We start from the raw sequence: 21,804 nt of genomic DNA, 5'->3' as shown, positions 1-21,804 counted from the left end.
CCCTCTTGAGGGCTGGGCCGGCGGGACTGGGAGTTCCCTCTGGGCGTGGCTCTCAAGGAAAGGAGCAGGCCTGGGGCTGGGGTGGAAGCTGGTCCGGCCGGGTACCCGCATCTCAGAGAACGAACACGCGTTCCCCGTGACTCTGTGTGTGTGTGTGTGTGTGTGTGTGTGTGTGTGTGTAAATAGATTCAACCCAAGTCCCGTTGCCCCAGGAGAGTGAAACCTCCTCCCTGCGGCCCTGAAGACCCACTGACGTCCCCGCCCACCCGCCTCGGGCCCCTGCAACCTGCGGGTGGGAGGGGCTCACCGGCCAGCGCGCCCTAAGCAGGACCGTGTGGACGCGGCGGGTACGATTACGGTCCCCGTGTTCCCGGGCCCTAGGGAGGCTCGACAACCCGCCAGCCTGCAGCCCGGGCCCTGCCGCGGTCCCCTGGGGAGGGTGGGGGGGGGCGGGGAGGGGCGACGGGAGGGCAGACTTACGTTGTAGAGCTGGTTGGCGCCCTGCTGGCTCGCGGGGGCGGCCGCGCTCCTGCCGAACTGGAAGAGGGGGCGGCGAGGTTAGAGCGCTGGGTCCGCCGGGGACGCGCGCGGCCACCGCGCTGGTCCCCCCACCCGGGCGGCGGCGCTGCCCTCGCCGCCGCCCCCCCCCCCCCCCGGGGCCTCGGAGAGCAACTCCAAGGTGGACGGAGGCTGCGCACGGTCGCGACTCCCATCGTGACCTCAGGCGTCCCTGCTTGGCGCTAGCTTAGGGTCCTTGCGGACCTGCCCCGAGGCACACACGACCTCGCTCTCGGCTCAGTTCTCTCCGCTGAGGCGGAGATCTTAACAGATCTCACAGATCCTACAGACCGAGCATTGGAAACCACCCGAGAGATCATCTAGGACAGCGCTGTTCCAACTTTCAAACCGAAAATTAATAAGACTGTTTCTCAAATAGCATCTTTTGCCCAAATCGACAGTCCAAAAGAGCAGAAGGCTGGGGGGACCCAAGTGATAAGAAGGACCCAGCCTCCTTCCACCCTCTGCTGGCACCGCGGCGTCCCCCCAGCCCCAGCCCCAGCTCCAGCCCTTCCAAGAAATCCAGACTCTGCAAGGCACCCGCTGAAACCCGAGCTCTGGGCTCGCCCTCGCACTTCCTGACACGGAACCTGAGGTTTCCAGAGACAGGCTGGCGGGGCCTCAGTCAGCAGCAGGACAACAGGACCTGGGGAGGGACCGTAGGTCCCCACCTCCTGCTCTTAGTTCCCTAAAGCCCCTTTTCTGCCAGCAGTACCGCTGTCCTGGGACACTGGGATGTTTACACGTTTGTATAGTTCCTCGCGAAGACCCCGGCATCAGGCTGCCCCTTCCACTCTGTCAGGCTCAGTGAGACACCAGCCCACCCAAGGGGCACGCTTGGCTGGTCCCTGCTTTGCCGGGGACGCCATGCTCCGGGCACTGCCCATGCTTGAGACTTTGCAAGTAGGGGAGCCCACACCTGCTCCCCAGAGTCCGCAGTACCCACCTTTGCTCTCAGGAACAGGGCAGTGATAATGACGCCATAGATGAAAAGGATTCCGTCCACCAGGTAGCACAGTTTGGGATCCAGCAGGCCAAAACTCTGCGCCTCTGTGCCAAGAGATGAGACTGATCAGCCAGGCCCAGGGTGACAGGACACGTCCCCACCGTCCTAGGGTGGCCCCATAGCTGACTGGCCAGGGAAACCATGACAAGGGGGGGCTAATCCATTCCCCACACCCCATCTGACCACAGCTTCTCTCCCATACCCTTGGACCAGCACCAAGGGAAAAACCCAGCCTCCCCCAACAGCCAGACATGACACCTGCTGGGGTCACAGATCCTGGGGAAGACCGAAGGGAAGCAGAAACTAGGCGGGGGAGTGAAGCTGTCCAGTGGACGCAGGACTGCTGCCTTAGGCCCGCTGCAGCCCAGCCGTGTGTGAGCGCCCAAATGAACCGTGCACTCTGGAAGCCTCTGCAATAAGATGCCCACGTCTGGATGAATGGCACCACCTGAGTCAGGTATGTGGCTCCCTAAGGCCTACCCACAGGGAGAGAACAGGACTGACGTTCGGATGAGATCATTCATCAGGACTGTGGGAACCGGGGTTAACTCCCCCTTCCTGACTCTGCTTCCTCGGTGCGGGGCACTGAGCAGTCTCCCCCTCAGGGCAGTGGGGTCTGGGGCTGGGCCTCCCTCCCCTGGGCCCCAAGGAGTCTCATAAGCAGTAGACGAAGGTACATTTGGTGAGCCCCCCCCTCCCAGCCTGAACCCGGCAGTCTCACTACTCACCAGTCCCAGCCCCATGGCCTCAGCTTTGTCTGTCCCTGTCCCTGAACCCCTTCCCTTCCCCACACACTTATCGTTCCGGAGTCACACCTTGCTCCTCCGGACCATTTGCCTCTGTGCCTTTGCATGCACTGTTCCCTCTACGTATCCTCTCTCTCTGTCTCCCTGCAGCTCTGCCATCTGGTAGAATCGGATGCACCCTACAAAAGGTAGCTCAGAAATCCATCTAGCCTGTCCTATCCCCAACCTGCCTGTGAGCCGCTAATCCCCGCTGCCATATTAACCTTTGTCCATTTAGTTGGCGCTGGTATTTTAATTTTTTTAGTGTTTATTTTGAGAGAGAGAGACAGAGTGCGAGTGGGGGAGGGGCAGAGAGAGAGGGAGACACAGAATCCGAAGCAGGTTCCAGGCTCTGAGCTGTCGGCACAGAACCCGGTGCAGGGCTCAAACCCACCAGCCAGGAGCTCATTGCCCTGAGTCGAAAGTCGGACGCTCGACCGACTAAGCCACCCAGGCGCCCCTTACGCTGGCATCTTAGGGCAACGGGGTTGGAGAAGGAGATATAATAAATGTCTTGGCTAAATAAAAGCAATTTTATTTCAAAGCTCGCTGCACCGTGAGACCTGGGTTTCAGACCGTACTTCCTGCCAGGTATTTGCAGCGACTCCGCCCGTGTACCGGGCCCGCTCCTTGTCTCCGCCCCTGCCAGCTAAGCTCCGCCCACAGTGGCGGCTTCTCCCAAGGTCAGAGTGCCCTCTGGTGGCCGCCTGCAGCCCCCTGGTCGGGGCTGTGGGAGCGGATACCCTGCCCTTGAGCGCTGGCTTGCCCTTACCAGTGGGGTGACTTGCGGCACGTTAGTCACCCTTTCAGCCGCCTCTTCCGTTAAACAGGGTGAAAATGCTAACATTTCTTTAATGTTTACTATGTGCCAGGCACCCCTTTAACGGAATAACTTGTCAGAACCTCCCAACAGCACGACGCAGAAACACACACAGAACTTCAGGTTTCCCCAGCAGCACACACACGGCGCGAGAGGCGGCCGGGACTGTGCTTCTCTGCGCCCTCCTCCCCTGGGTCCGGCCCTGCCCACCTTTCTCCTGGAGCGATGTTTGGGCTTCTCCCGCGTGCTGTGTGACTCAGGGCGGCGGCAGGGTTCCTCCCCTCCTCTCCCTTCCCCTCCCCGAATCCTCAAGCCTGCGACTCCCGCCCGAATTCAAGACCCCCTCTGGGCCCCAGGCAGCTGACCTCTTTGTAAACTTCCCTTCCCACAGCCCCTGCTCAGAAACTACTGATGACCCGGTCACTCAGAACTAAGTCCAAACTCCTCATCAGGCCGGGCTCAGGCCCGATCCGGGCCCAGCTCCCCGACACCCTCCCCACGCTGCCTCTCCTGCTCCGGTGAGGCTCTTCCTTGGGCTCACCAGTCCTCTCCTACCCACCTGCCTTTCCTCTTCCCGCCTGCCGGGCCCAACACGCCCCCTCCACTCGGTGTGAAATGGGGCTCCTATCCCCCCACCTTCGCCCCTGGCCACTCAATGGCTGATTCTGCACCCGAAATTCTGCACCGGATGGAGGTGCAAGAGCCTGCCTCCCACAAAGCGCTCCCCCCCCAACCCCCTCCCACGTAACTTGTCGGGTTCTGAGAGTCCCCTCCACCAAGCCTCTACCCTGGACATTGGAGCACAGAGTAGACGTTCATTAGATAGCTTGGGCTTTTCAGGGAAGATGAGGGGGTCCACCCACGATTGGCCTGCCCGCTGGCCCCCGGGGCAGGGCCAGAAGTCCCCTGCTGACCACAGGTGGGCGGCTGAAACCCTCTAGGAGGTAAGCCAGCCCCCAGCAAAGACCACCAACGCCGGGGGTGATTTTTTTCTTTGGGGACTGGAGACGAGGTGTCGGCGGCAATTTATGGGGGTGGCTGAGACTCAGAAAAAGAGCTAGGAGAAAAATCGCTCAGCTGCCTGTCACATAAAATGAGGACAGAAAAATGACTGGACAGTAAATTTAGAACAAATGAGAAGAAATATTTCTTCCTGTTGTGCAGAGCCAGCGCAGTGGGGGAGGGGACTTGGTTGCCTCCCCCAGAGATAAGTAACAGGGACAGGTTTTCTCTCTGTCTTCCTTTCTTTCTAAAGAGCAGCGTGATTTTATGGCCGATGACAAGTATGCTGTGTGTGGTTTGGTCAAGGAGAGGATATTAACCGCAACACGTTTCCCAGGGAAGGATCTTCCTCCACCCGGTCCAGCTGTGCCTGTGCTGGGAGCAGCGGGCCTGAGGCAGGCGGTGATAGCCTGGAAACTTCCCCAAAGGGACCCAGGACCTAACTCGATTATGTAACTGATCAAATATTTCTTGGGCATCTGCTCAATGCCAGGCGATGCTGAAATAGAAGGGGCCCCGGGTGGGGTGTCAGGCAGATTCTCGCCCTCCCCTTGCCACAAAGCCGCTGTGTGGTCTTGGGCAAGCCGCATCACCTCTCTGGGCCTCGGCTTCTTCATCTGCAAAATGGTGGGTAATCACCTCTACCCTCAGGGTGTGGTGAAAACAAAGGGAAAAAAACGTGTGGGGAGGTGTTCTTGTAAATCTCCTCCATAAGGACAATGATGTCTGACCTCGGGATGAGGCCTTCTGAGTCCCTGCCCTCATGGGGCTCATGGCTACAGCTTAGAGGGGCTTCCCTCGAACAGCACGTAGTTTTCCGGGATGCCAACCCAAAAGCATGAAGCAGAGATACTTCCTGCTTCCTGCTTCTGGTTTCTTCCCTGCACCCTCACCCCCAAGGCAGAGCTCTGGAGGCCTCCTTTCCTGATCCATTAGCACACATTCTGCAACCTGCATCCCATTCGGTCCTGGAGGGAGGGAGGTGTTTAACAAGCTCTAAGGCGGCAGCTTTCCTGTACGACAGGAATTGTTTTATCGCAGTTCCTGCCCTCTGCCCCAGTAACACGACCTGTCTCATCAGGTGATAGTGAGGATTAAATAAGATATTTATTACAGGGTGCTGGGCCCAGCAGGTAATAATAACGTGTCTGCTATTATTGTCGCTGACTTTTTTCCCCCCAAATCACCACCAACACATTTTTTTTTTTTTTTTTTTTGGAGAGAGAGAAAGGGTCAAATAGTATCAGGAACGTTTAACCCAGCTGGGATGAGAGGGGCTCCTGGGTGGCTCAGTTGGTTGAGCGTCTGACTCTTGATTTCGGCTCAGGTCCTGATCTCAGGGTGGTGAGATCTGCCCCCAGTATGGAGATGGCTTAAGATTCTCTCTCTCTCTCCCTCTCCCTCTGCCCTTCCCCAACCCCTCTCGGGGGAAAAAAAAAAAAAAAAAAAACTTTTTTTTTAAATAAATAAATTAGTTGCATAAAATTGTTTCAACTGGGTAGGACGAGAGACACTGGCGCCCCTAACTTCCGGGTGTTCACAGCCACACAGCGAACCAGATCCTGCACAGGGGCCGTCACCATTGAACCAGTGGGCATTTGATGAGGGGGCTGCCTTCTGAGCAGTCACGTGATTTCCCATTCAGAAAATGCTGCCTTCCCATCAGAGGAGTAGGGTTGAAGAAAACAAAGGCAAGCTAACAATAGCCTCCCAGCACAGGCCTAGGGGTGACGGTGGCCAGCCAGGGAAAGGGGACAAGCCCTATTTGCAAAGTGGGAGAACACGGCCTCTGGCCGGGCTGCAGGACGAGAGCTGGGGATGGGCTCTGACCCCATGAGCTTTCATCTGTCCAACCTGGACCCCCACGGGCCATTCCGTGCACAGGGCACACTCAGCTAATCTGGAAAAGAAGGGGGTTCGGCCCCAATTTTCATGCCCGCTCCACCTTCCCCAGGCCTAGCAGGTGACCCCATCCACACGTCCCCACCACGCCAGAGCCCTGCATCTGGACACAGAGCAAACATGGAGACTGAAGTCCAGGTGGGCCGGAGCACATCCGGGTGTCGTAGGGCTGGAGGCGTCAGGCAGGTGCTCCCAGATGGAGGCCAGGCCGAGACGGGGGTATTTTAAGTGGTTCTATTTACTCCAGGACAGAGCATAACCTGATGACCCCTGCCCAGCAGAGCAAGCTGGAGCCTGGGAAGAGCTGGCCCTCCGCACTCAGCCACGTCCAGTACTGAATACGGGATTGGAACACGGGGGAAAAGAGGAACCTGGCGCCCAGCCTGCCCTTGTCCGTGGTCGTGAGGTCACTGCCCGGCCTGCTCACCGCAATCCCCATCACAGACTTGATACAGCTCAGGATGGCCAGGGCCTGGCTGAACTGGGACCCTGGCCTCTGGTCACTCCCCAGCCCCCTGCCATCACACTGTCAGCCACCAGGCAGGCATCGATGAGGTGGGCCAGCAGGTTACTGTCCCGTACGAGAACCCTATCTCCCAGCAAGTGAGGGAGCGAGCAGAGAATCCCAGCAGCCCCTCCTCTTTGAAAATCTCAGTGGTGCTCAGCTGGACCTGGCCTCCTGGCCCACAGACCAGACCATGGACGCATGGAGATGACCCGTAGCGGGCGGCCAATACGTCGGACAGCGCCCGATCATCATCCCTAGGAGTTCTCCTTCTCTTCGGACAGGCCTTGTCGGAAACCTGCCTGATCTCGTGTGCGCACAGAAGATGCACCCTGAGCCCTGGCCTCAGGCCCCGGCCCTACCCCCCTCCCGCCCCCTCCCCCCACTGCAACTTCCTGCTCTGAAGCCCCCCATGGTGCCATCCTGATTACTCTGATTTTGATTTTAAGCATAATAAACTGAAGCTTTCCGGCCTGGGCCTGCCCTGTGGCCCAGGACCTGGAACAGGTGAGACGCCCAGAGGAGACGCCATGACAACCAGTGACGGATCCCAGCGTATCTACGCCTACGGTTCACTGCATCTAAAAGTGTCATGAGTCTCAGTGAGAGTGAGCCTAGCCCTCTCCATACACCTTTTTGTCTCTATAGAAGTCCCGAGTTCGAGAAGTTTCTCGACACGGACCATTAACAGAAGACTCCGGGGCCCCAGAGGGCAGCCGAGGGAGGCACCTGCCCTTACAGAGTCTAATTGCTTTGGGTGAGGTGTATTGAACTGTACTGTTTGTCTCCCAGCCGGACTGGGAGCTGCTGAGAACAAGGAACACAGGTCTCCATCTACCCGGGCCTGCCGTTCCTGGAAGCTAGTTTAACACACTAGCCCGTCTCCACCTCCAGCCAGGCTCCTCCCCCAACACACCCTGTTGGGGGAGCAGGGCGACCCCCCCCCCCCAGCACCCTCAAAGCCAACTGGTAAGATGCCTTGCATCTGAACCCCGATTTGTACTTCTAAAGTTACTTCCTGTGCCTGATCGAGCTCGAGTCTATGAGAGCCCAGAAGGTGGGGGGGGTGTATTATTGGGCCCAATGCAACGTGGGGCAATAAGCCGAGACCAGAGGCGTAAAGTAACTTCCTCAAGGACACCAGCAGGCTAGTGGCAGAGCTGGATGAGACCACCGCGTCTCCTGACGCCAGGCGCTTTTCTCGCCTCTCTGCCTCGGGTGCGCCTCACCGGTGGGTGCAGGACCGAGTTTTCACCCAGCTCTGAATTCACCGCCCTTACTGTTCGCCGGGTTCTGACGTGCCGTCCCAGCAGCGTGGGGGCCTTTCCTGTGTCCCCCGTCCAACAAGCCCTGGAAAGCACAGGTGATACCTTTTGGTTTCACTTGTCCATTTTCCCTCCTCACCTGGCACAGCATAGGCCGTAGAGCCAGAAAGACTATTATTCAGTCTTAGTCTTTGAATCTGCCTCTTACTGGCTTTGTGTTTGGGGGAACGGCTTTCTTAACCTCTCTTGAGTTTCGCTTACCCCGTCTGCCAAAGGGGTTTAACAAGACCGACCTCACAGGGCAGTTATGCAGATGCGCTGAGCTAACAGGGCCCGGGGAAGTGCCCCGCCCAGTGCCACGCGCTCAGCTACGGGCTCAGGTGGCCCTTCAGGTGGCCACCACGGCAGCAGCGGGCGTCCCACTTCTCGCTCTCGCGTGCCAAGGTTGGGGACAGAACCTGGTCCGCTCCCCAGCTCGGGATGGAGATGCCCACCCTCCGCGGGTCTGAGGATAAGATCGGACGACGCACGGGCATCGGTGTGACGTGCCCGGGACACCGGGAGCTCCGGTGCGGACGCTCTGATGGCTCCTGGCTTCACGAAAGGGTACCAAGGGAGCTTGCGTTTGCACTCAGCGTACCGCTTAGAGAACTCTTTGCCCTCGCATGATCTGATTTGATCCTCAGACCAGCTCTTCATGAGATGGGCAGAATTATCGCCGACTCTGTTTTGCGGACAAGGAGATTAAAGCCCAGAAAGTTCACTCGGCACAGAAGTTGCCAAGAGCATCTGCTGCTTGTTCCCTGGTCTTTCCCCTTTCTCCCGGTGCTTCTGGAGTTCCCGCTTTCCAGAGAGCCTCCCACCTTTTGTAGGCATTTCTTCTCTGACACCTTCAGCCTCTGCTTGGATACCCTGGGTGACAGGGAGCTCACCACTCATCAATCGCTGGTGGAGAGCTCTGATTTTCAGAGTTGTTAAAAAACAGCCTTGGGCCTAGTTCTGCCCTCAGAGGCACAAAGAGCACAAAGTCTCCCCGTTCTATAACGCGGCCTTTAAAATCTCTCCCGTGTCTAGCTGGTCTCCCCCTTAATAGGAAGCACTTGGGTATCACAGCAAGAATAAATCCTTTGAAGGTGGAGAACTTAGTCCGGGTCGTGGCTCAGGCACTTAAGCACCTATGTGACTATGGAATAATTGCATAGCTCTCTCACAGGGTATGTGACATTTAAATGCATTTAAATACATTTAAGCTCCCGGGATACAGGCGCTAACGGCATCGATGTGCATCATAAAGCCCACAGTTCCGGGAGGACCAGCCAGATCCCAAGCCCCCTGACCACGTTTTGCAGCCCCAAACTTGAGCCCAGGGTCGGGCTGCTGCCCAGCCCCACCCCCAGGCAAAGACACAACTGGTGATGACATTGCAGGCTAAAAATTTAGAAAACAGGAAGTCATGTGTTTTCAGGAAGGCAGAGTGGCAGCAGTCCTGGGGTGCCTGTGCGGGGTGTGATGCCCGGCTCGCGGACCCAGACCTCCCCTGCCAGGGGGTTTGCTCCCTTTCACCGAACAACTTTCACTGCGGCAGGAAAGATAGACACCTGGGTCATGACGATAAACATCAGGTGAAGCATGTGTGGGTTTTCTCATTCGGTCCTTACAGCGACTGTGAGAGTACAGCTGGGGGAACTGAGGCTCAGAGAGGTTCATAATGTGCCAAAGGTCTAGATCCAGGGTTGAGCTCAGGCCTGTCTAGATCTCCAGATACTATCTGGTCCGGAATCTAACCACCCTTTGGCTCTAAGCTTGGACAACTCACTGGCCCTCGGGGCTGGGGAGAGGCGTTCCTCTCCAGGCTGAGAATGGACAGACTCCTTCTCTGAGGATCACGCCACATTAGCAGATGTGTTTCTAAGTCTACCTTTGGCCTTCGTTTGAGGGGGCAGGAGGCTGGGAGGCCTAGAGGATTAACAGGGACGGAAGGCTTGCTACCAACGTGAGGCTACTCTGGGCCTCTAGAGGCTGACGCACCTGGAGACAGCCGTGACCTAGAGAACGAGTCTACGTAACGTGGTACCGTATAATTTCTTGCTACTCTGACTTGCCACGGCCTCCTCGACCTCCCCTCCTCAAATGTTGGATTTCAAACGCTCGTGTTTCATTGTAAAGCTAAATGTCTGGTCATAGCTACGCACAAATCATATATTCCCATAGACACGGATTCCACAGCAAAGGGGAAGAAAGTTGTTGGGTTTCTTAAAGGTAACAGGATTATGGAAGAATACTTGCTTTTGCGTATCATTGTTTCCACGAAGTTTGTTCTGATTCTGTGCAATCATTTTTAAAAATTTTCCTACGATCACTTTTCTTTTTATTTTCAAGTACATCGACTCATTATAAAAGTGCAGGAAAGTACAAAATAATGAAAATCACCCATAATACCACATTCAAACACAGCCACTATTCACATGACGGCAGATTGCCTTCCAAAGTGTTTGTTATTTATAAGTTATAATTATTCTATGTGAAATTTTTTTCCCTGAAAAAAAAATCTGTCGTTTCCTGTTAGCATTATAATTTAACATTATATTTTCATGTTATGTCAGTTATTTATATCCCATGTTTCATGTTATTTCATAGGCTTACTGAAAATCCTTTCTAATGGTTGTGTAATAATTCTTCTGCTATTTATTTACCATTTCCCCATTGAAGGTGGTTTAGTTTCCAATTTTTCACCATTGTAAATAACTCTGTGATGAACAGCTTCATTCCTCAACCTTTCCACAGGCTTAGAATTCAATCAATAATACTTTGAAAAATGAAAGCTAAGACAACTAGTCCGAAAGAAATATCAGCAACAGATATAAATAGGCGATTCTCAGAGGAGGAAAAACAAGTTGCTTATAAACATTATAAAGAGACTCTTAATCTCACTGCTGGTTAGTACTGAAAGTACAAAATGAGAGAGAGACACGGATCCTATTTTTCATGGATAGTCAGAAGGCCTCAGCTGTGAAGATATGTGAAGGAAGGGCACCCCTGACGGAGGGAGAGCAGAAGCAAAGGTCCTGTGGTGGGTCCAGGCCTGGTGTATCTGAACAGCAAGGAGGTAGATGTGGCCAGGGTGGCATGAGAGAGGGAGAGTGCTAGAAGATGAAGGTTAGAGGGTAAGAGGGTGGGGCGGGGGTGGGGGGTGGGGGTGGGGATTAGCTAGAAACTTCTCAGCCGGTAGATTTTTCTCTGAACAAGAGTGGGAGCAATTGTAGGACTTTCTCTCTTTTTATAACAAACACACATTATTTTTGGAATTTCAAGAATGTGAATACAATTTAACAGACAAAAGCAGTCAATTGGAATAAACTTTGTTCATGGTTGCCTGGCGGCGGGGGGTGGGGGGGGTGGGGGGGGGTGGGGGGGGTGGGGCAGGTTGCCTGGAGATGCCCAGGCAAGCTGCAGGCCAGGCCTAAAATCCAGGCTAGGCCGCCAGGATGCCGACTGCCCTGTAAAGATCATCCACAAGTTGTGCAAGTTCATCTGAATGTAGTAATCTTTATCTCTCCCTGCCCTTGCCCCATAAACCAAGCTATGGTTTCCACACAGAAAGGGGTGTCTTTCTACCGAGAGGATGCAAATCCCTTCATTCTTGTGCTTTTTCATCATTCGGTAACATGCCTTCAGCACCCAGCTCTTTGTTATGGGCTGAATTGTGTCCCCGCCAAAATTCCTGTGTTGAAGGCCTTGGGACCTCAGGATGTGACTGTGTTTGGAGAAAGGCCTTAACAGAGGTGATTTGGCTAAAATGATGACCTCGGGTGGACCCTAAGCCCACGTGACTGGTTGATCTGGGCACGTCTTATTTGCTCCACTTTGCAGATGAAGCCACTGAAGGTCAGGGAGGTGAAGGGACTCTCCCGAGGTCCCAAGGCGCATATCAGCAGAGCCTGGATGAGAGGCCAGGCCTTTGTTCGTCCGCACGAGGCACACAGCCCTCACATTATGCTCTCGAACATTAACACGATTTAAAAGAAATCCACTCTATCAAATCCCCTCATGTCAAAATTCCAAGGCATGATTTTGCCATTTCTCCGAGACTTGAATTTATTCTGCAGATCAGCCCTCATAGTATGCGCGCGCACGTAGACACGCACGGATGTTTGTTACATAGTTATTTGCAGGAGCAAAACCAGAAAAACAGAAACAACGGAAACATCCACCAGCTAGGAACCTAATTAGCAAATTTTGGTATATTCCTATGTAGCAGTTTAAGAAACCCGAAACACAACAGATAGCTCTGTATGTGCTGCTGTGGAAAGAGCTCCAAGATAATCAGGCGAAAAAAGCAAGCTCTGGAATGCATTTGTGTATGAAAAAAAGAAAGACATATTATATAGGCTGCGTATGTATAATTATACATAAAGAAATATTATACAGGCTGCGTATGTATAATTATACATAAAGAAATATTATATAGGCTGCGTATGTATATACATAAAGAAAGACATATTATGTAGGCTGCGTATGTATAATTATACATACAGAAATCTGTATCTGCTTAGAGTTTTTGTTTGGGATGCTGAGAAAGTTCTGGAAACAGTCGGTAGTGATTGCAAACAACTATATCCACTGAATTGTACACTTAAAAATGGCTAAAACGGTAAAATTCTGTTTTGTACACTTCGCCACCATAAAAATGTTTCTACATCTATGCCTATATCGACATTGATATTGATAACATCTTTATACACAAAAAATGTTCTCGACACCTTAATTCAGGAGGAGCCAGGAAAGGAGGAGGGGAGGAGCTTATTTATTTCCCATGAATGTCGTGAGCCCTTAAATCACACGAAATGTGGGCGGCGCAGTCCTAGGCTGGGCAAGAGTGGACGCACGGGGACTCATCCTCGAACTAGGCTGCGGCTCGGTGCCTTTCTAGTGATCACTCGCTGGGGTCTGGAAGAATCTCCAATATACAGACATTTTCGCTATAACGCCGTTTTGGGCATACGGTTACATTCACGTAGGAACACGACAACCCTAATGCCGGCAACCGGCAGGCATGATTATTATCGATGCTATTATTATCCAGTGCTGCCGGAATGAGAGGCAAGGTCTGTCCCTTCCCCAAGGCCGACAGGAGCACCAGCCCGTCTGCCAGGAAGCGGGAGATGACAGGAGCTCTGGCCACAGCCTGGGCCACCAGAGCCGCAGCCGTCAGCGAGGCGGGCACCCAAGAGGCCGAGCAGGCTTCTGGGCATCTGCAGCTGAGCGGCCTGGGCAGCTGAAGGCAGACCCGGGCGGGGGGGCTGGAACTGCAGCCCGTTCCGCGTGCTCTCGGAGCTGTCCTGCAGGCCCCAGGCTATTGAAGTCACCCACCTCCTCAGGGCTCCCCTGGCACCCATAGCAGACACCTGCTGACCCCACGCCCCCTCCAGCCTGGGGCTTCCTTGTCCACCTCTGTAGGCCCTCGCACTGCGCAGGACATGGTGGCAGGCTTGGGGCAAGGCACAGGCACAGGATGAGGCCTCGAGGAGCACTTCCCACTGCACCAAGTTTCTCAGAGGTTGGGGAGGAAACACTGTTTTGGTTCTAAATCAGACCTGGGCCTGAGTTTACTCCTGGGCCAGAGTAAACTGCTACTATGCGCCCCAGGATTTAAAGAGGCCACGCGCTCCTGGCCTGTGGGGTTGGGCCGCCTCCTGGAAAGGGGAAGGAGAAGAACGACTGGCTCCAGAGGCTTCTCCAGAGACGGCCATCCCCACACTCACTCCTCGGGCCCCCCACCCGCGGCCTGACCCGGGGGCGCCCCCCGCCCGGGCTGTCAGAGCCCACCCAGGCGCTCTCGGGCGCGGGGCTCCTCACTCCGACGACGCCTAAAGCCCGGCCCTGCCCGACCCCAGCCCCGGAGTCACCGGCCGAATCCATAAAGGGCAACCTTGGCCAAGAGGGAGAGGAAACCCGGGCCCAGGGAAGGGGGCCGAGGCCCCGCCCGCGCGGGCGGCCTGGGCGGGCTCCCGGCCGCGCCCCCCAACCCCCCCAGGGCGGTCGCAGTCGGTGCGGTTACGGGAGCAGCGGCCCCGCCCCCCCTGCCCGCAGCCGTCTCCTCCTCGAGGTTTCCTGTTGAGCTGCCATCCAGGGCCCGGGTTATCGCCCGTGATCTCCCATCTAAACTGCTCACACACTCAGGCGCCCGCCCCCACTTGCGGTCCCTTTCCCCCGAACCGCACCGCCCCAGCCCTCTCGGCGCTCACAGGTCGCCCGGCCCCCGAGCCCTCGGGGGCGGTGGGACGCCGGGGTGGGCGGGGCTGTTTCCCAGGCGTCGGGCGGGGGCGGGGGGGGGGGCATCCGAGGGTCCCTCCTGAGAGCCAGGGGTCCGCCTGGGGTGGGGACGGCGACCGGGCGAGGGCTCGCCTAGGGAATGCCCACCCGTGTCCACCGGCGCGCGGGGTCTGGAGGAGCGAGACGCAGAACCCCGCCGGCTGGGCCTCCGCCCCCAGCGCGCTTCCCGCGGGAGCAAGCACAGGGGTCTCTCTGTTCTCACACAGGGGGACTCCACATGTCGTCAAAGCTGCCGCTCTCACAATCGGCAGCTGCTTTCATTTTGGAGCCCCGCTTGAGCGCTGTTTCCGGGCTTTCCTGGGGCACACGCCCCGCCAGGGCAGAGCCCTGGATCTGAGCTCGCCCTCTGATGGGGCACTGCTCTGGGGACTCCAACAGCAGGCGCCGGGACCGCCGCTGTGCGGTGGGGGGAGGGGGTGCTCCCCCACCCCGGGACAGCGGTGAGGAGCTGCTGGGGAGGCCAGTGGCCCAGGAGGTGGCGACTTTCTGGTTTTCTCTGACTTGAGCTGACCAGGTCCCGTTGAGAAGGTATTTACGAAAAATACAGATGCAGAGAATTTTGACTTGGCAAGACAGCAAAAAGTCGGTTGAGCTCGTTTCTGGGCACAGAAGGGTTTCTTTGCTCCTCTTGGCCTGGAGCCCCGGGTTTGGTGTGGGGCCTTGTGTCAGAATCGCCCCCAAGCTGCTGAATTAGAGTCTCTGGAGCTGGGTCCAGGGATCTGTGTTTTAACATGCGCCCCCATAGTCTCATGTACACCCTGCTTCCGGGACCGGTGCCTTCTGGGTTGGTTGGCTCTGGAAGATTCTCTGAGTGCCTCCGCCCCACCTGAGCATTTGTGGACAGGCCGCTCCCTGAGGGAGGGCAGCCCCGAGGCTCTCCGTCATAGACACAGAGCACCCTGATGGGGACTAATACTCACACACTCCATCTCCTTTGTCAGAGAGACCCCCGGGGGAGCCACGACTGTGACGTTGCAGATCCATCTCGTGTCCATTCCCCACGTTTATTCGTGCCGATGTGTGATCGCAGGTGGACATCATGTCGTACCTAGCAGGGCTGACTTTGCTGGAAATATCCTGACGGGGATGGTCCCGCCCTGCCTTCTTCACATCCAGTCACATGCTAAGGACCGGCTTCCGGGGGGGCCCTGCCCAGGAAGACCTCACAGCCACCTGGGTCTTGGGAGATTCTGAGCAGCTGGTGTGAGATGCCAGCCCCGGGAGGGCCGGGAGCCGGGGTGGGCGTCTCACGCTGCATCAGCACTGTCTCGGAGGCGTCCTTTGCTCCTGGTAGGGGAGCCACAGCTGCTCTGGGCAATTCAGGGACTCGGAGTGTCTTCCTCAGGGCTGTGTGGAAATGGGATGGGGGTGACCGGGTGGTCCACTGCACGCTTTGGTCCCCCTTGCAGGGTTAGCTGGTCACAGACAACAAGCCCGGTTTCCAAACAGACCAGAATGACCACCAAAGGAGGGAAAAAACAAAGAAATGTCGCAGCCAAATCCGAGCTGGCATCTTGCCCCCATATCCCCTTCCCTGATGTGTCCTGGATGGAGAAGGAACAAAATCACCCACCCACCCTGTTAGAGGAGAACTGCTGAAGTGAAGCCAGCCAGCGGGGAGCATAGGCCAGCGCAGCCGTGGCCAGAAAAGAGCGCACTTCGTTTTCCCAGGTGCTGCCTGTGGCCCTCCGTCCAGTTCTGGCTCCCCCTGCCCCTCCAGGGATCTGCTGCACGCCTTTCTCGGCCCTAGTCTTGCCCCAGCGGCTTCCAGAGCCCCCTCCCACCGCACCTGCCAAGCATCAGTTATTTTTAGTGCAAAGAGCACTTTATTTGTTGCTCTCATTGTGTGGAAGGGGCTCCTTCCTACTCAAGTAGATTGCAGGTTGCTAAAGGGCAAAGACCATGGCTCCTCGCTCTTCTGTTCCTACTGCTGTCGGTAGGAAGCCCAGTGGTAGGAATTTCGGGACTCAGTAATTCCATAATTGCTTGGATAACGGAGGCACGGATTCGTTGACTGGCTGTGTAGTGGTCATTAATGCCGTAAAATGAATTTTGCCCCGGACCCATCGAAGAACCTCCGAGTTGGAAGAGAGACCATTTGTATGGGAGCCTTGGCTAATGCTGTCATGCAATGTGTGTGTCCTTGGGGAAGCTGCTTCCCTCCGGTTTCTTTGCCTCCACAACGAGGGCCTTAATATGACAGTCTCTATGGTTCCTTGCAGCTGTGATCAGTGTTCAAGCCGGCCATCAGAAAGAAAAATACTTAAGATCTCGTAATGAGGAGACATCACAAAGTGTCGGTTCCCAAGCATGCGCTCCACCGTCCCCGCTGTCCCGGTGGACGCTGTCACTCACATGGGACGTGAGTGAGTGGGCGGGGGACATGGCAGCTTCCGAGGCCTGGAGGGAGGAAGGTGGGCAGGGCCTTTGCTCATGGGTGGACCCCGGGGTGAGCAGGCCCCCGGCCCCGCCAGGATGACACCTGGGCAGAGAACAGGCTGAGGGGCTGACCAGCCCACTGCTTCCAGTAGGCCTGCGCTTACCCCAACCTTCCATTAGACTCTCCAGCTCAGCAAACTTTCACTCATCTCTCAAGGCTCTGCTCAAATGTTACCTCCTCTGGGAAAACTGTTGTGCTTCCTTCAGGCAGAGCTAAGCTCCCTTCGGTGGGCATCTGTTTCTAGTCTATGAATCATGGGTTAAATGTATTGGTTTTTTAAAAAAAAAGGTGTATTTATTTATTTTGAGAGAAACAGAGGACCTGCGAGTGCATGAGCCTGTGGGGGAGGGGCGGAAAGAGAGGGAGAGAGAGAATCCCAAGCAGGCTCCACGCCGTCAGCACAGAGCCCAGTGCGGGCTCCCACGAACTGCGAGATCATGACCTGAGCCGAAATCAAGAGTCAGACGCTTAACCAACTGAGCCACTCAGGCACCCCTAAATCTATGGGTACACAGAATATTAGTGACATGTTCAAATAACACATTCAATATATTTTCCTTCAACCTTCAGATACCTGTTCAGATGAAGTACCTCTAAATTACAGGGATCCAAATGTGAACCTTGTAAAAAAAAAAAAGAAAAGGGTACAAGAAGTCCAGTACTTTCTCTGTATTTCCAGGCTGTAGTGTGTTGCTTGTATTTTTTCACATCAACAATTGGACACATCGCTTTAAATTTAGAAGAACTTCCTGATAATGAATCTGGGGGTTGAAGAAAACCATATTGAGCATATCGTTTGAGAATGTAGTTAACATTCCGTTTAAAGATAAGTAGTATTTAATATGATAATATTTCTGACCTTTCAGACACAGCAGTTCTTGACAGATTTTTGCTAATTATTCGATGATGGGTCTGTTCCCGTTAAAAATTAAACTCCACTAGGGGTGCCCCGGTGGCTCAGTCGGTTGAGCATTCGACTTCGGCTCAGGTCATGATCTCGCGGTCCGTGAGTTCGAACCCCGCGTCGGGCTCTGGGCTGACAGCTCGGAGCCTGGAGCCTGCTTTGGATTCTGTGTCTCCCTCTCTCTCTGCCCCTCCCCCGTTCATGCTGTGTCTCTGTCTCAAAAATAAATAAATGTTAAAAAAAATTTAAAAATAATTAAACGCCACGACATCTGGAATATATTTTATTCTTCTTTGACTCTCCAGTCCCTAGCTAGCTCCAGCATGAAGCAGGTAGTCATCAGGGTTTGATGAGTGAATAGCTGATCAAGTCTGGTAGGTTTTGCTTGAACCCTTACTCTGAGCCCGGAGAGGGCTGCCTCCCTCATTTCTGTGTTTCCAGCTCTCTCCCCCTAATCCCTTCAAAAGTTTGACAAGAAGAAATAAGATTAAGACTAAGAGCTTTACGTCTTCGACGTTGAGGCACAGAAGTAAGCGTCAGAGAAATCTGCCCCCTGTGTGCAGGAAGATGCCAGAGACAGACCCCGTTTCCCACCCGGCCAGGCAAGGCTGTTTCTGAGCTCCTCTGAGTCTGAGCAGGGGGGAGAGGGGGAGGGCCGGCGGGGGGGCGGAGGATGCCAGGAGGGAGGAGGGCCTTGTGCGTTTCCAAGTCTCCCGTGCGGGTCGGTTGTGAGGTCGTGGGGCTGCTGGTGGGCCTGAAGCCCAGCTAGAGGGGGAAGGCTTTCCTGGAGTGTGTTTGTCAGTTTGGCAACCCTCGGCGTGCCCAGCAGCCCACGCCCGGCCAGCGCTCGCCTGTGACGTACTTCGTATGCATGGATCAAAGGCCCCACAAAGCCTGCGTGCGCCCCTGCAGCTGGGGACGTGCTGGGGGACGTGGGCGGTGGTGGGCTGAGGGCTTGTTGGGCTATCACCTGTCTCCCAGGGACGTGGTTCACCCTGTGGCCTCGGGCCCCAGCATGGGGCCTCCCCCTTCTGGCGAGCCTTGGGCCCGTCACCTCCCCTGTCGCCCGGCCCCAGTTATCTCAGTTTGGTCAGCAGGGCGCCTCCCCAGGACCACCAGGATCAGCGAGGTCCGCTCCCAGAGCCGAAGGTGGCAGGTGCAGCACCCTCCCGCCATTCTTGTTTCCCTGTTTGATTCCACCTCTAGATTTGTAAGTAGAGACAGATTCCGGTATCCCTGTAGAAAAGCAACTAGAAGACCATACAGCAAAGCATTCCATCTCGGTTTCTGAAATGGTGGGTGCTTTACATCTTTTTTATGCCTTTCCCCGTTCTCATATAAGAATATGATGCTTCGAATTCAGAGAGAGTGGTAACGGTACATTTTTGATGCCTTGTATTAACCACCCCTGTCCTCATCCTGAGCCCACTGTAGGTCACTGAGCATCTAACTCACTCTGCATCCTTCAGGCATACACCAGCAGGATGTGGGCAGCTGATGGCACGCTGGCGTTAAAGACTGGTGCAACCGACTCGCGGCACAGCAGAAGCTGCAGGGGGCCAGCGGGACACTCAGCGCGGTACAAGTCGCAGAGGCCTCGGCCTCCGTCACCGGCCAAGCAGCGCGGAGCCCGTGTGGAGCCCAGGAAGCTGGTGGGAGCACACCTACCTCCTCATCCCACTCGGGGCCCCACCTCCCCGCTCACATCCCAGGGCCAGGACCACGCTGGACCACTGGCCAGGTCACAGGCCAGTGTTTCCGGAAGCGGTCCCAAAACGCAGCTTGGTCTCCGGGCTGGCAGAGGAGGCCTGTGCCTGCCGGGCACCAAGCGTGGCCCTGCAGCTAGACCCGCGTGGCGGAGGGAAGGGAGCCCATCCCTGTGACGGGCAGGGATGCTGGCAAAGCGGCTGTTCTGGGACCCGGGAATCTCTGCGTGTGTATATGAGCGGATCTGAATGCATGAATGCCCGGGGAAGATCGCCCAGGGGAGAGGTGCGCCTGGGGCCTGCAGAGGGCAGTCAGCTCCAGCCCCATTTACAGAGGAGAGGCACCTGGGCCACTTCCTGGCCTCCTTCTGTCTGTAATGTCAGAGAATGTGAGCAGTCAATCGGCAGAAGGGGCAGACTCCCAGCCCGGAAGATCTGCCCTCCGGCCTGTGCGGCTGCGGCCCCGTCCAGCCCTCCTCCAGCTTGCCTCCCGCCCCGTCCTGTCTTGTTCCCTCTAGTTTTCTCTCGTTTGTCTCCTCCCCACATTTCCTCCGATTCTCCCCTCCCAGCCTTTTCTTCCTCTGTCATTCTCGCCTCCTCTACCTCTCCTCGTACACAAACGGTCCCTTCTGGAGGCAGCATCACAGCCTGGCACCTCGGGTAGCCTGGGGTGACATGTTGCCCAGCAGCCCCGGCCCCAAGGGCTTGGGGACTGTTCCTTTGGCTAGACCCGGCGCTCCGGGGGCGGTCAGCAGGTCACCCTTCCCAGCATCTGCACAGCTTTTCTGTGTGTCCCCCGAGCAGGGCAGGAACTGCCCTGGACTACTTGGAATACAGGTCACCCTGTCCACTCTAGTATAGGAGTCCCCCAGGGAATTGCAGGCAGGTCTGCGACATGACCTATGACCTGGGCCAGCAAGCCTTTCTTACTCCCCAGACAGGCCAAGTACAGACAGCAAACTCACATTGCCATCGGCTGCCCTTTGCAGCAGCACCCAATTAGCACAGCTCATTCAAGCCTCCCATCTGACTTCAAATACCCAAAGCCTCCGTAGCTGGAAGCAGAGACCTGAAAAAGTCATCATTTCTTTTCTTTCTTTTCTTTTTTTTTTTTTTTTTTAAATTTTTTTTTTTCAACATTTTTTATTTATTTTTGGGACAGAGAGAGACAGAGCATGAATGGGGGAGGGGCAGAGAGAGAGGGAGACACAGAATCGGAAACAGGCTCCAGGCTCCGAGCCATCAGCCCAGAGCCTGACGCGGGGCTCGAACTCACGGACCGCGAGATCGCGACCTGGCTGAAGTCGGACGCTTAACCGACTGCGCCACTCAGGCGCCCCTCTTTTTTAAAATTTTTAAATATTTGTTCATTTTTGAGAGAGAGTGCGGGTGGGAGTGGGGGAGAGGCAAAGAGGAGACACGGAATCCGAAGCAGGCTCCAGGCTCCGAGCCGTCAGCACAGAGCCCAACGCGGGGCCCGAACCCACAAACTCTGAGATCATGACCTGAGCTGAAGTCAGACGCCCAAACCAACAGAGCCACCCAGGCGCCCCAATCATTTCTTGGTTTCTAAAGGAGAAGGGGGGGAAGGGGAGGGTAACACACACACACACACACACACACACACACACACACGCGCGCACTAATTCACACAAAAAAATGAAAGTCGTCTTCACGGAGGCAGCCTGCTGGGATATTTAGAACCTGGGTTTGTAATTTGCATCTCTCTTCTCTTGATCCTGCACATCGGCCTCCAATTTAGTGCGAACTTGAACTAAACCTGGGCTAACTTATTAGCTGAACCCCAAATTCAAAGAGTCATTAGGTTTTCAAACAAAATCTAACTTTTAAGCTTAAAAAGAGTAGACCTCCTTGAAATGAATGGTTGGAATTTGATCTGAGTCTACATAAATTTATATCCTAAGGTTATTAAACTAAGGAGAATGCCAACCTACTGCCTGAATTAAAACTAGTGATTCATTTCAGCTAAATACATTTTCTTTTTCTGTGAAGACCACGCCCAATTTAAAGGGGCGTGGTCGGGGGAAACAGGACAGAAAAGGTTTGTTTGTTTATAATGTTTTGTTTGCTGGCTTAGTAGCACACAGCCCTGGAGGGGCGTCAGGGTGGCTCGGTCGGTTCAGCATCCGACTTCGGCTCAGGTCAGGATCTCACAGTTCGGGTTCAGTACTGACAGCTCAGAACCTGGAGCCTTCTCGGATTCTGTGTCTCCCTCTCTCTCTGCCCTGCCCCGCTCGTGCTCTGTCTCTCTCTTAAAATTAAATAGACATAAAAAAATAAAAGAAGCACACAGCCCTGGAGATGCCCTTCTCATTCCACAAGACCACAGAACACCCCAGGAATCCTGACTCTGGCTAAGAAGACACACGTCTTTAATAACTGCCCCCCAAAATAGAAACCCCTGCAGTTGAATGTTTGGCTGTACATTGTTTTTCTCCAGAACGTGCCAATTGTGGCACGTAGCAATTGCCTTTTTATTGGGCATTAATAAAGCTGTTGTTAAGTGCCCTTCCTTTGATAAGCTTAAATTACAACCGGAAATAATAAGCTTACAATC

General features: G+C 55.2%; 1 protein-coding gene across 2 annotated transcripts in view; it reads right to left on the bottom strand.

The window, feature by feature from the left end:
* Positions 1-21,804, bottom strand: part of CD247 (CD247 molecule) — a 75,106-nt gene that overhangs the window by 5,328 nt on the left and 47,974 nt on the right. For both annotated transcript variants that reach the window (XM_086693453.1, XM_086693454.1), the window contains exons 2-3: positions 1,505-1,608; positions 481-537 (exon numbers count right to left, since the gene is read on the bottom strand). In XM_086693453.1, coding sequence (XP_086549579.1) covers positions 481-537; positions 1,505-1,608 — 161 coding nt within the window. The remainder of the gene's footprint in view (positions 1-480; positions 538-1,504; positions 1,609-21,804) is intronic.

The sequence above is a fragment of the Puma concolor genome, chromosome E4, assembly GCF_028749965.1.
Source record: "Puma concolor isolate L17-30 chromosome E4, mPumCon1.1.hap2, whole genome shotgun sequence".
Lineage (NCBI taxonomy): Eukaryota > Metazoa > Chordata > Mammalia > Carnivora > Felidae > Puma > Puma concolor.
The sequence above is the reverse complement of the archived record's forward strand: the minus strand, read 5'-3'. Positions and strand labels throughout refer to the sequence as shown.